The sequence below is a fragment of the Anopheles cruzii genome, chromosome 2 (genome assembly GCF_943734635.1).
Source record: "Anopheles cruzii chromosome 2, idAnoCruzAS_RS32_06, whole genome shotgun sequence".
Taxonomy (NCBI): Eukaryota; Metazoa; Arthropoda; class Insecta; order Diptera; family Culicidae; genus Anopheles; species Anopheles cruzii.
The window spans coordinates 47,396,505-47,408,812 of record NC_069144.1 but is presented as its reverse complement, the minus strand read 5'-3'; the positions used below and the strand labels follow the sequence as shown (position 1 = coordinate 47,408,812).

Genomic DNA, 12,308 nt, shown 5'->3' with positions numbered 1-12,308 from the left:
AGAGCAACTAAAAGTATCTACCGGAAGTTACTAACTAGTAAAAATATGACAACAAAAGCAACATGTGTAACATATCAGGTAAGATTCAATTTGACTGAGCAGGCGGCTGGGGTACGCTGGGGCGCTGGGTAGGAATAGTAAATTGTTCTCTCTCGGGTTTAGTAGTGTCCGCGCGTTTACAGACCCGCCTGTCGAAGAGCAGAACGCATTCAGTATAACGTAACGGTGTAGGTCTCGTGGCAAATGGCAAGGATATTTAAAATAGCAACACACACAGTAATACGAATGGTGGCTCGCTGGCGCGCTGCTACTTAAAAAAGGGAGGCGAAACTCGTCTCCATCCAGCGCCGGGTGCCGCCAGCAGTCTGGTAATCTTCTTCCAACCAATATAATAACAATATTAGCATAGTAGGGTATAAAGACTTTGAATGTAAGAACACTCTTCAAGACACTCTATGCGTACTTCAACCAAAATAAACGTAGTAGGCTTACACACAGAAAAGAAATGTTGCATTTAATGACGCTGCCTCGTCGTCGTCGTAGGGGGTCCTCTTCTTATTAGCGCACCCCTAAACCGCTTGTTGCGACTGCTAAAGCAAATGAACTCTATACCACACAACCCAGTAGTAGGCGCATGTGCATTACTCCACTGCTTAGAATCTTGAAACTAGCAATTAATGTAGGAACGAGAAAGGGAGAGCGTGCGTTAATGGGCATAGAAACGAAGACCTACCCGAGACCGGCCTGCTGTGCTTTCGTTGCCGCCGTTCGTCCTGATTGGACGACTAGTAGTAGTAGAGTAGCCAGTAACTAAATTAATCTCTTTCTTTTGCTGTCGAGAAAGGTTCCTTGGTTCCTATTACGCACTTAGAAAGAACAAAACAATGGGAGGAAAACGGCGCGGAACACAAATCAGCACCGCCTAGAGCCGCGAGCTGTCGGAAGAATAGATAACAAATTTCCTCGCGTTAAGTGTTTTAGTGTGTATGGTGTGGGAAGGGTTGAAGGGTCCGTCGCAACCACCAAAAGGGGCATTCGAACCTAACGTACACCACACAACATGGCGGCGGTGCTGCGCGATTAGTTTAGTAGAATTTGAATCGATTCGCCGCCCCAGATGCGTAGCGGAGATAGACAGCCACATGTAAGATAACAACACAACCGTTTACGATAAGTGTAATTTAAAGTAGCAACAAAATGAAGAAGTAAAACTAAATCCTTCTAGCCGTTCGCCCGATTCTCGCGCTCTTCGTTTCTATAGTACGGCAGCAGTTGTGTGTTAAGTTGCAGAAAGGGCGTTCGTGTATTGGTGTGCTTGTACGTGCGCTCAAAGCCAAATGCACGCAGAACGGGGCCGATATGAGGATGAATGAGACCGCCACAGTCCACCACGGAGACGAATGTAATAACTAATGTAGAATACGAACTGTACACGCAGGTATAATACAGGATATTTGAATTAAAAAACTTAAAAAATAAAACAAAACCCAGCGGTGTGTAGGCCCGGCTTTATGACGCACGCACGAAAGAAAACGAATTGATATCCCCCATCACGTATGGTGGGGCAGCTGCAGCTTCCTCGTGGCCATTAAAAGCTCATTAATATGCGACGTGCGTAAGACACGTGTACGTAAGTACACGGAGCTCTTGCGTGTGAGATCATGCACTATGCCCCCGACGACTAAGCTTGATAATGGTTTGAGAACCCTTACGGAACCGCTTCGTCGTTGTAGTGACCAGCTGTTTGGCCTTCGGCGTGGAGTGGATGCGTTTGGATGGGCCATTTCATCATCTACCCCGTCAAGGTCCGAAGTACGACGGTTGATGGTTACGATTTGTTTATGTCGATAGAGGACAGAAAAGAACCACTTGGAACGGAATTTAAAAACGGTAATAGTATATTCGTATAAGGACTTTGAATTTCGTGCAAAAATTACAATCCCTTTTGCTGTTACAATTTTGCCAAACCTATTGCATTTAAACGCTGTGTTTGTGTACTCTTTAGTGGTACGGCTTCACTTTGAGTCCAGTCTAGTCATCTTTGCACTCTCATCCCACAGCCAAGCAGCCAACTCATCGTTACGGGCATATTTGCTAAGCTTCTGCTCACGGCAATCGCTACGTGGTGTGTGAAAAAACCAGTGAATAGAAAACGGTTTTAACGGATTAATCTCGGATTCGGACCCCAAAACCTCTACCTGCACCCCACTTACGCATAGTATTTTCCACTCTCGCCCGCCAGATCTTCGTCCAGGGCCGTGTACAGCGTGGTTTGGGCTCCCGAAAGTGGCGTCTTGAATGCGATCCGAAGCAACGGTTTCACCAGTTTGCTACGATCAGAAACAGGGAAGGCAGGAAAGTTTGGTGTATCAGTTTGATGGAGGCCACTCCAAACCGAATCGAGCTTACTGATCGAACAGGAAGAACAGCGAGCCCATGTGGCGCGGCAGTTCCGTGTCGACCGTGCCGGGATGGACGGCGTACGCGGTCACACCGGTACCGGCGAGTCGCTTGGCCAGCTCCCGTGTGAACATCACGTTGGCCAGCTTGCTCTGGCAGTAGGCCGTCACCTGGTTGTACGATCGCTCGCTGTTCAGATCGTTGCGGTTGATCTTGCCGTACTTGTGCGCCAAGCTGGACAGGTTGACGATGCGGCTCGGTGCCGACTCTTTCAGGCGCTCGAGTAGCAGGTTCGTGAGCAGAAAGTGTCCCAGGTGGTTCGTCCCCAGCTGCTGCTCGAACCCATCCTTCGTGAGGGCCTTCGGGCACGCCATTACGCCCGCGTTGTTGATGAGCAAATCGAGGCGCGGTTCTTCGGCCATAAAACTGTGCACAAAGGCAGTTCCGTGATTTACTGCTCCCGTTGGATATCTCCGCCCCCCCCACGCGGTCGCGCTCACCTTTTCGCAAACTGTCGTATCGATTCCATCGACGCGAGGTCCAGTTCGCGCACGTGAATATTACCTAGGCCCGTTTGCGCAACGATATCGTTTCGCGCCTCGTTCGCACGCTCCAGCGAGCGGCAAGCGATATAAACTTTGCCACCACGCTTCAGCAGCTCGCGGGCCGTCTCTTTACCAATGCCGGTGTTGGCGCCCGTGATGAGGATAACCTTTCCATCGCAGCGAGTGTTTTTACGGAACTGACCTCCCTCGATGATGAGCCTTTGTTTGATTAGTGAAAAAACGCTCTCAGAATCGGACACAGAATCTCAGCACCGGCGGGCCGAGGGGTTGTGGCTTGTAGTACCTGGCCAGCTTGTAGATTAACACCGCCACTAGGCTTCCTACGGCGATGGTCAACAACATGGTGCGCGGTACTGCTCTTATCGTTCCCACCGGTGGCCGGCGATCCGTTCGCGGCGCGCAGCTGATACTAACTGACTCGGCGCAACGCACGCGGAGAGCCGTCCCGCAATCTTTGCAACGTAATGCTGTAGTGTTGCTGCTGCTTCTATACGAAGACTCTCAAGCGGAAGCCCGGCGAGTGTGTGCCGACCCATGCATGTGTGCTTCGGCATGCGTGCGAAACCATATCTGGTGCCCTGGTGGCGGACTAGAAATATAATCCGTGAACGATAAGAAGTGCAAGTAAACTTGACAATGAAAGTGTGCAGGGGAACCGGACGCCGGCGGAATGATTATGAAATACCTGTGCCGGCCGGATGGTTGACCACGTGCTGCCGAGGTAATTAGAGAGGGTAGCGGCGCTATAACTCACGGCACTTCAACTTGCCACTGGCAGGACACTGAAGATGTCGAGGACCTCATTCTAATGTAATTAATGCTCATCGACCTTGGGTTGCGAAATTTATGCAAAACATAGCGAAGAAATTTCAGAATTGTCGGATATGTTGTGACCCGCCCGCAATAAAGTGGGGACGCGTTTTTTGCCACGTTTGGTATTTATTACCCCAACAAACCCCTCACAGCTTTATGATCGCCGAGGCCTCATAAAAACCGGTACAGGATGTAGTAAAGCGCTGCGAAAGATGAATCTCGCTCACAACCGTGCGCCCAAAGTCGTAATCTCCGTATAGGCGTAATATTTCGCTCGCATCGAACGAGATGCGCCGGCGTTCCGCTTCCCTCGTTTCGCAGCCCTCGCTATTGTGGCCACGGAACAAGGAATTGATGAGCGTGGCGTGCAGCTTCACCCGATCATATTTCCGTTGCATCAGCCCTTTCGCTACGAAGTACTCGTACATTCGGTCGGCTGCCTCCTGTAGGGCGGCACCTTCGACCTTGGCGTACAGCACGTCGACCGCGTGTGGGTCATCGTTCATGTATTCGAGCCCACGAACGTGAATCTCCATGGGACCGTTTTCTTTAAACAGCGGCCTGAAAGTACGAGCAATCTCAGCAAAATGCTGGCATACGCAGGTCGCACCAAAAGGTTTACCGCAATATCGTTTCCTGGCAGTCTTGCAAAATGTGAACGGCATTGGCCCGATCTGCGTTGTCCATCAGGCTCATGGTGGTAAGCGTTAGGTGCAGCTTTTCCGGCTGCTGAAACAACGATTCGTCGACGGTGAACGCGGCCGGCAGCTTGTAGAGCACCTTGTCTTTAAAGGCCACAAATCGCTTCATCATGCCGTCCGTTGCCAGGGGCACCGAGAGGAAGTGCGTGAACTGTTGCTTGTCCCGTGCCCCGATAACGATGAGTTCGATCCGTGACCGGGCGGCGGCCACCGACTTTCGTGAGACACCCGTCACCACGATGTCATCGTCCGTGGTGCCCTGCTTCGGGACCCGTATTTGAGCCTTCGTTTCGGCCTCCAAACGCTGTCGGGTTTGTCCCTTGGCGCCGATTATCATGGCGTAAAAAGCCCTATGGGACAGTCGGAAGGTTAGGTGGCTGTGTCTTTAAACTTTAATGACCATTCGCAGGGCTTACGCAGGCACGTGGAACGCCGTTTGATATTTTCCGTTATCGGTCATCTCGATGTCGTACGTATCGTACTCATCGTCTGCTTCGTACAAATCTTCCTCTACGTACGCTTCGGAAGGTTCATCGCCGGAAGCGGTCGCTGTGCACTGATTGACCCGATAACACCGCGTACCGATCCACATAAGCTGTGGATTCATTACGTCCATAATTAGGAAACGTTGGTGCGAAATTAAAGTCGCGAAAGTTTTTGTCTAATCGCAGTAGTAACGTATTTGTTTACTATTTCGCGCTGACAACAGAAAGCCGCACACTCCGTTTATAACACCCGTTTTACGAGCTGAAAACGTACGCAGCCAGCCGGTAGAAATGTCAAACCCTGTGTTTTTGTTTTCTCGCATGGCGCACGTTTCGAACCCCACGTAAAAATACAGTAAATACTATGAAGGTTCACGGAGGTAAAACGGGGACACGGCTTACGGAGCGCGACAAAATGGTACAGCGAGAACGGAAACGGCACAAGCGCCAGGAGTTCTTGCTGAAGCGCGTGAAGCAACAGTATGAAGAGGTGGAACGGGAGAAAGCGTCCACGGCGGAGGTGCACGTGGAGAGCGTCACCGAGGCGGAACACGTTTCAACGATCAGCATTGCGGTACCGGGTTCGATAATGGAGAATGCACAGTCGGCAGAGTTGCGTACTTACCTCGCTGGTCAGATTGCTCGAGCAGCGTGCATTTTCCAGATCGACGAGGTGATTGTGTTCGATGACTGCGGCGGAGGCAGCAACCAGGTCACGGAACGGTTGAACACGCTCGACACGGCGGAGGGATCCCCCGCGGCACGCCGCTGCTGCATTCAGCTGGCGCGCATCCTACAGTACCTCGAGTGTCCACAGTATCTGCGGAAGTACTTCTTTCCCATTCACAACGATTTGAAGTACTGTGGGCTGCTGAATCCGCTCGACTCGCAGCATCACCTGCGCCAGCAGAGCGAGTTCGTGTTCCGGGAGGGCATCGTCAGCAAGAAGCCGACCAAGAACGGGAAAGGCGCGTTCGTGAACGTTGGGCTGCTGAATGACGTGCTCGTAGACACGGTGCTGGAACCGAACTTGCGCGTAACGGTCAAGCTGCCGGACGGGGTGGACCTAAAATCGAAGAAAATACGTGGTAAAATAGTATCGCCTTCTCAGCCTCGCCACGAGACTGGCATCTACTGGGGCTACACGGTACGCATTGCGAACTCGCTATCGCAGGTGTTTACGAAGAGTCCGTACAAGGGCGGATATGACCTCACCATCGGAACGTCCGACCGAGGTACGAACGTGCACGACGTGGAACCAAAAAGCCTTTCCTATCGACACGCCGTCATAGTGTTTGGTGGCGTGCTCGGCTTGGAACCGGCACTGGAGACCGACACGAAGCTAACGGTGGACGCGGTAGAAGATTTGTTTGACGAGTATCTGAACACGGTCCCAGCGCAGGGCTCACGGACGGTGCGTACGGAGGAAGCAATTCTAATTTCCATGGCTGCGCTCGGGGGCAAACTGTGCCCGGTCAATGCTCCGAAGCACTTTACCAGCTTCGATGCCATCCCGCAGAGCCAGGACACCGGCATTCAGCAGTACGCGTTTAACGAGAAACGGACAAAACACGACAGTTCTGTTGCAGCAACGCCGGTTAAACAAAGTGTTGCAATCAGCACCGCAACCGAACCGGAACCGGATGATATGTCACGGTTCGACTAGTACCGACAGAGTAGGCTGTGGTGGTGGTGGTTGAAAATAAAAGTTTATTCACGCTTCCTATTCCACCCCTTCACCATTGCTGATGGCGGCCATCTGGTTGCGGATCAGTACGACGGACTCCGAAAGGGACTGCGGGTGCACACCGGCCTCAAGTAGCTTCACACAGATGTCGAGCGTTTCGGGACTAAGGCCGGTGTTGAGGAACTGCGAAATGTTTTGTATGTTGGCGCGAATCAGTTGCGATTGTTGCAGGCGCGCGTACAGATTGGCGTTGTCGCCCTCGTTACCGCTCGGCTCCGGCATTGTGTCGTCCGGTCTGTAATGTGTATTCAGCCGATAACGGAAAGTTGATCACGGGTATACAGAAACATTTACCTACGTTTGTGTTTTTCCCAACAGCGTCCGTAAAAAGTGAAGTTGTTTTCCTTTTCCAGGGTAGGCTTCAACAAGCTTGTGACAAACGTACCCCTGAGCAGGGTTGTAACCGTACCTATTGAATTCGAGTAGTTAACGGTTGAAAAACGCAGGCAACGAAAAACTGTGCCGTTTATGTATGTTGACTGAAAATAAATGCACTACCTTTCTAAAAAGGCAATAAAATGTAATTTAAAGAAAATGGATCGTTTTTTGTTCACCTGCCAAGTGCTAGATCGCTTTCGATTGCAAACGGCTGCAACCGGTTCAGTCCCGTTTCGAGCAGTTACGAAATTTGTCCGTTGGGCTGCGTTTTGAACTGCGTACTGTCACAACAGAACCGATAGCAAAACGGCGTCAGTGTGTTTTCGCATCGCATTCGCATCAAACAAAGTAGTCCGCGACGGGGAAGTTTGTGTGAAAACAACGAAAGAACGAATCAAATAGAAATGGCCCCTCGTAAGCGAAAAGTGGCGGTGCCGGTCGCGGGGCCGTCGCCCGAAAAGGTAAAGTACAGCACCGCCGTCATACAGACCGTGCTGAATGCGCAGCAAAATCAAACGGCGCACGCGAAACTGATCAAGCAGCTCAAGGGTCTGTACGCAACGGTTCAGCACGATTCGTTCATGAAATCGTTCCTGCAAGTGGTCAAGCGCCAGATGGAGCACGAAGAGGCGAACGAGTACGCGAACAATGTGCTAAAGTTTTGCGCCAAGTTCGTGGCGGACCCCGAGTACAGCGAGCAGGCCGAAACGCACCCGGTTATGGCGAGCTTCTTCAACTGGCTGTTGAGCACCTCGAGCTCGGGCCAGTTGGTTCGCTTCCGGATATGCCAACTGGTGAACCTGACGCTGAACGCCCTCGGCTCGGATGCCACGCTGGACGATACGATCTGTGACAAAATTCTGCGCATCATGCTGGAGCGGATGCGCGACACGTCGCAGCATGTGCGCGTACAGGCCGTGTTGGCGCTGCAACGGTTGCAGGACCCCACCACACCCGAAGACGGTGTGTCCCGGGCGTACATCTACCATCTCGACAAGGACCCGGCGGCAAAGGTGCGCCAAACGATCATCACTTCGCTCGGGCGCAACTACCGATCGCTGCCGCACATCATCGAGCGCCTGTGGGACGTCGAAGAGCGGGTTCGGCGCCACACGTACATGCAGATGAGCAGCTTCGCGGTGCGCCAGTACAAGGTGTCCCAGCGCCTCAAGTTTCTCGAGCAGGGCCTCGAGGATCACTCCGAGAGCGTGCGGAAGGTGGTGCGCAACGTTATGATTCCGCAGTGGATCGAATCGTATCAACGCGATTACGTCGCGTTCATCGAGGGCCTCAAGATCGATGCGGACGATCAGGAGCTGGAGCGGTTTCGCAAAACCTCCAAAATGGTTCTGTTTGAGGTGTTTAGGTAAGCATGAATGCGGTGTGGCCACTGAACGGCAATGGAATCTAAAGCGTTTTGTTTCTTTTGTAGCAAACACGGAGTGAAGGAAATGGCGGACATGCTCAAGTTCGACCCGGAACACAAGCACGTCCCACTGGGCGATCTGACGATGGAGCGTGTCATTTGCTGGCACGCGATGCTCGATTACCTGCACCAGCACGACTCGGACGAGCTGGAGGACTATATGATGGAACTGAGCAAGTATTGCGAGTTCATCAAGGAATTTATCGAAAACACGGGCGAAGCGGGCTTTATGAAATCATCCGGCACGGTCAACCAGTCCACGGTGGCGAGCCCGACGGCGCGGAGTGCGATGGACAAGCTGCAGCAGCTTTACTTCCAGCACATCCTCCATATGCTGCTGGAAATCGTGACCATTTACGACTACGCGGACGAGTTCGGTCGCGACAGCCTGAAGCTGGTGCTGTCGGACGTGCTGTGCAACGAGACGCTGCACGAGATGAACGTCCGGTTGATCATGCAAACGTTCGAGAAGCTGCTGCCGGACGGCGAGACACGGTTCAAGTTCTTCGTCGATCTGGTCAACTCGGTGCTCGAGCCATCGCGCGTGGACTTCTCGAACAGTTCACGGTCCCTCGTCGATACGTACTTCGAGCGGAACCCGGATCAAACCAGCCTCAAGTTAAAGATATCGGCTTTGCGGCTCGAAATAATGGACCTGAAGGAGCAGGAAACGATGTTGGTCCAGCAGAAGGATTACGCCGGGGCACAGCGCGTGTCCGAGCGGCTCAACGCCTGCAACGAGGAGTACGCCAATCTGGTGAAACCCCTGGTGCAGGAAATGTCACAGACGCTCTCGAGCAGCAACACCAGCGCCGGCATCGACAGTGTGGTGTTCCGCGAGTCGATGCTGAAGCCACGCCGCATGACCCAGGAAACGATCAACAAGTGTCTGCAGGTGTGCTTCTACCTGGTCAACAGCGCGTCCGTGCGCACGCTCACTCCGGTGGTGTGCGATCTGTACAAATCGTTCATCAGCCGGCACGTGCAATCGCCCGAGCTGCACACGCGCAACTGGGCCCTGCGCACGTCCACCGCCTTCAGCATGCTGTACGATGGGCTGAGCAAGGACACGTTCCAGCTGCTGTACCAACAGTTCCTCCACACCGCTTCGACGCGCCTCTGGAAAACCGCGATCGAGTGTGTCTTTGAGCTGCTCGATCGGTACGGGTTCGAGCATTTCGATCTCGAGGACGACTCGTCGAAGGATGACTCACGGGCGAGCAAGAGCTCGCGCCAGCTGTTCAACCGACACAGCGGGGCCCAGCTGGACGAATCGGGTTCATCGTGCAACAGTAACGAGTTCTACAAAATGTCCATCCACTTCATGGACACGTGCGACGAAAGTGCCATCTGTAAGACGATCATCGAAGGCTTCTGCCGGCTGGTGCTACACTTCCGCTGTAACTCGCCGGACATTGTCTCGAAGCTGCTGTTGCGCTACTTCAACCCTACGACGGAGCCGGAGACGCAACAGATATTGGGCATCTTTTTCGAGGCCCTCGCCAACCGGAAGCGCCAGGATCTGCTGCAGAAGGCACTGCTCGGCACCCTGTTCACGATACTGGAAGCCCCCAACACGAGCCCGCTGGCCGAGGTACGGCCCGAGACGGTGGTCAAGTTCGTGATCAACCTGACGCAGCCCGTGTTCTGCAATCCGGGCGTCCATCCACACAACACGATCGCGGTTACGTTCTTGCGCGTAATGCAGGACAACCTCGCCTTGAAGGATCTGCTGAAGCTAATGAGCGGTGCGGTGTTGGGGCTGGACATCTCGGAAGATCCGGCATTGCGCACCGATCTGGCGACGGCGGCCAACGAGATCCTCCAGGAACCGGGGCTCGATCCGAAGATCGTCAAAAGTTTGACCACCTTCCGCGAGCGGATGCGGGGCACGATGGCGGAACCCCTTTCGTTTTCCTCGTCCCGCGTGCCAACCGTGAATGGGTCGGCCAGTGACGAACAACCGCTCGCACCAGCCGATGGTGGCGAAGAGGAGGAAGAACAGGAAGATCGCCACGAACCCGACGAGCCGGACAAGGACCGGAGCGAGTCGCCGCCTCCCGCCATTAATAAATCCATTCTAGAGGAGGACTCCGACACCGATCTGTTTTCCTCTCCGCTACGGCCGCAGCAACAGCGTCCATCGGTGACCAACCCGGGAAGCACCGGTACACCCGAAGTGAGATCACCTGCTGCTGCTGCCGGGATTCCTAATTCCCCCGTTTCCCCAGCCTCTTCACCAAGAATCGCGGGATCGGCAATAAAACCGCTCCGTCGATCGCTACACTTCGGTGGCACACCATCATCGACACCGGCAAGGACGGCGGAACTGGACCCCCAACCGCCGTCACGCAGTGCCGATGGAACGTTTAAAGTTCCGCACGCTTCGGCGATGCGTAAGATCCGGGCGGCTTCAAATCGTAGCAAGCCACCGGCGGCGACCGGTGGCGGAGCCGACCGGCCGGAAAGGAGCGACCCGAGTGTCCCGAGTTCGGAAGACGAGGTGTTAGTTCCTGCGACGCAGGAAGACAGCTCGGACGGTGAAGGGCAAGATACGAGCCACGCGGAAATCCCGGAAACGCAGCAATCGAAGTGCAACACCCCGTTAGTGACCTCACCCGCAGCAAGCCACAAGGCTCCTTCGTCTCGCCGGCGGAGTTCGCGCCGAACCAGTTCATCCACGTCCTCGTCCGAGGGTGATGTTGTGAATTCGTCACCCAACGCCACGGTAGGTATTTTGATAGGAGAAACATATCTAAACGTGGGTCAAGGCTTACTCAAATTCTTGTCCTCCCATTTGCGCGCAGCAAACAAGCCGCATCAACCGATCAGCCGCCAAGCCGATGGTCGCGGCCAAAACGTTGTACGAAAAGCGACTACACGCGACTCCAAGCACGATGCCAGCCCGGACGCGGCAGGCCAATCGAATGGAGACACTGCTCACTGGCAAAACTGTGGCACGGAAGTCACTATCGGCGGCCCTGGCTACGGCGGCCGCATCATCGAAATCTTCGGCACGAACGAAACGCACAACCGACAGTGGTCTCGAGAGAAACGCAACACGACAAAATCAACAGCAGCGAGTCGAAGGCGACAAAAAGACCCTACCAAGCGGTGCCGAAACAAGGAAAAGTCGAACCACCCGGTCAACGGAAAGCTCGGTGCAGGATACGGCAAACGTATCCAAGTCTAGGTCCTCGGTTAGGGCGACATTCGGCCCCGGCACAACTCCTCCCGTCGGTACGAAGGACGTTGCCGTCGCTTCGTCGTTGCCCGGCAAGCGGTCACTTCCGAAGCGCGCCTCCCGTTCCCGTCCGCTTGACATCGATGGCATTGGTAGCAACGATAGTACGACGTCCACTGGCAGTCCGGTGCGGCTCAAACGGGCCGCCGTGGTTCTAACGCCACTGAGTGCGACAAGCCTCCGTCGGGCCATTTCCGGTAGCCCGGCCACATCGCCAGTGCGGGCCAATGTGCCCCGTAGACCGAACCGGAAAGCTACACGAATGTAGCAACTTGGTCCTTTCCTTAGACCTCAGCCACTAAAACGGGCCCTCAATTCGCGTGTGTGTCAATTAGCAATAGGAGAGAATTAAAGCGTGTAAACAGAGGATTTACCTGAACTTTAGCAAATAAACCGGTAGTTGGTAGAAAGTGGCCGCACTGTTTTTTTGTGTTTCAGCAGTCTGTGTCGCCTTTGTGTCCTTTGTCGCAGCTTTCGAAGTTTAAAATGAACCTCATCCGAAAGCTTACATTAAGTCGCAGTAGATAATGACGCGATTTATTTGCAAA

General features: G+C 53.7%; 5 protein-coding genes across 6 annotated transcripts; 2 read left to right on the top strand and 3 right to left on the bottom strand.

Annotated features, from left to right (window-relative positions):
* Nucleotides 1-1,893: 1,893 nt before the first annotated feature.
* On the bottom strand, nucleotides 1,894-3,368 carry LOC128277801 (retinol dehydrogenase 12-like). The gene is made up of 5 exons (XM_053016327.1): nucleotides 3,250-3,368; nucleotides 2,901-3,164; nucleotides 2,410-2,826; nucleotides 2,214-2,330; nucleotides 1,894-2,118 (listed from the first exon to the last, which is right to left on the bottom strand). Exons 1-5 carry the CDS (start codon nucleotides 3,306-3,308, stop codon nucleotides 2,016-2,018), a joined length of 960 nt encoding a protein of 319 aa, XP_052872287.1. The 5' UTR covers nucleotides 3,309-3,368; the 3' UTR covers nucleotides 1,894-2,015.
* A 557-nt stretch (nucleotides 3,369-3,925) lies between these two features.
* Nucleotides 3,926-5,096, bottom strand: LOC128268064 (activating signal cointegrator 1 complex subunit 1). The gene is made up of 3 exons (XM_053005072.1): nucleotides 4,897-5,096; nucleotides 4,402-4,830; nucleotides 3,926-4,340 (listed from the first exon to the last, which is right to left on the bottom strand). Exons 1-3 carry the CDS (start codon nucleotides 5,094-5,096, stop codon nucleotides 3,926-3,928), a joined length of 1,044 nt encoding a protein of 347 aa, XP_052861032.1.
* A 233-nt stretch (nucleotides 5,097-5,329) lies between these two features.
* On the top strand, nucleotides 5,330-6,739 carry LOC128278188 (putative methyltransferase C9orf114). Its single transcript, XM_053016859.1, has one exon. It carries the CDS (start codon nucleotides 5,330-5,332, stop codon nucleotides 6,629-6,631), a length of 1,302 nt encoding a protein of 433 aa, XP_052872819.1. The 3' UTR covers nucleotides 6,632-6,739.
* On the bottom strand, nucleotides 6,662-7,058 carry LOC128278189 (mitotic-spindle organizing protein 1-like). Of its 2 annotated transcripts, none has more exons than XM_053016860.1 (2): nucleotides 7,011-7,058; nucleotides 6,662-6,947 (listed from the first exon to the last, which is right to left on the bottom strand). In XM_053016860.1, the coding sequence occupies exon 2, from the start codon at nucleotides 6,932-6,934 to the stop codon at nucleotides 6,689-6,691; it is 246 nt and encodes an 81-aa protein (XP_052872820.1). In that variant the 5' UTR covers nucleotides 6,935-6,947; nucleotides 7,011-7,058; the 3' UTR covers nucleotides 6,662-6,688. The 2 variants fall into 2 exon arrangements, with proteins under 2 accessions (XP_052872820.1, XP_052872821.1); XM_053016861.1 differs by having other exon boundaries at nucleotides 7,007-7,052.
* Nucleotides 7,059-7,494: 436 nt separating this feature from the next.
* Nucleotides 7,495-12,100, top strand: LOC128267386 (condensin complex subunit 3). The gene is made up of 3 exons (XM_053004210.1): nucleotides 7,495-8,456; nucleotides 8,523-11,244; nucleotides 11,324-12,100. The coding sequence occupies exons 1-3, from the start codon at nucleotides 7,495-7,497 to the stop codon at nucleotides 12,026-12,028; spliced, it is 4,389 nt and encodes a 1,462-aa protein (XP_052860170.1). The 3' UTR covers nucleotides 12,029-12,100.
* The last annotated feature ends 208 nt before the right edge of the window (nucleotides 12,101-12,308 follow it).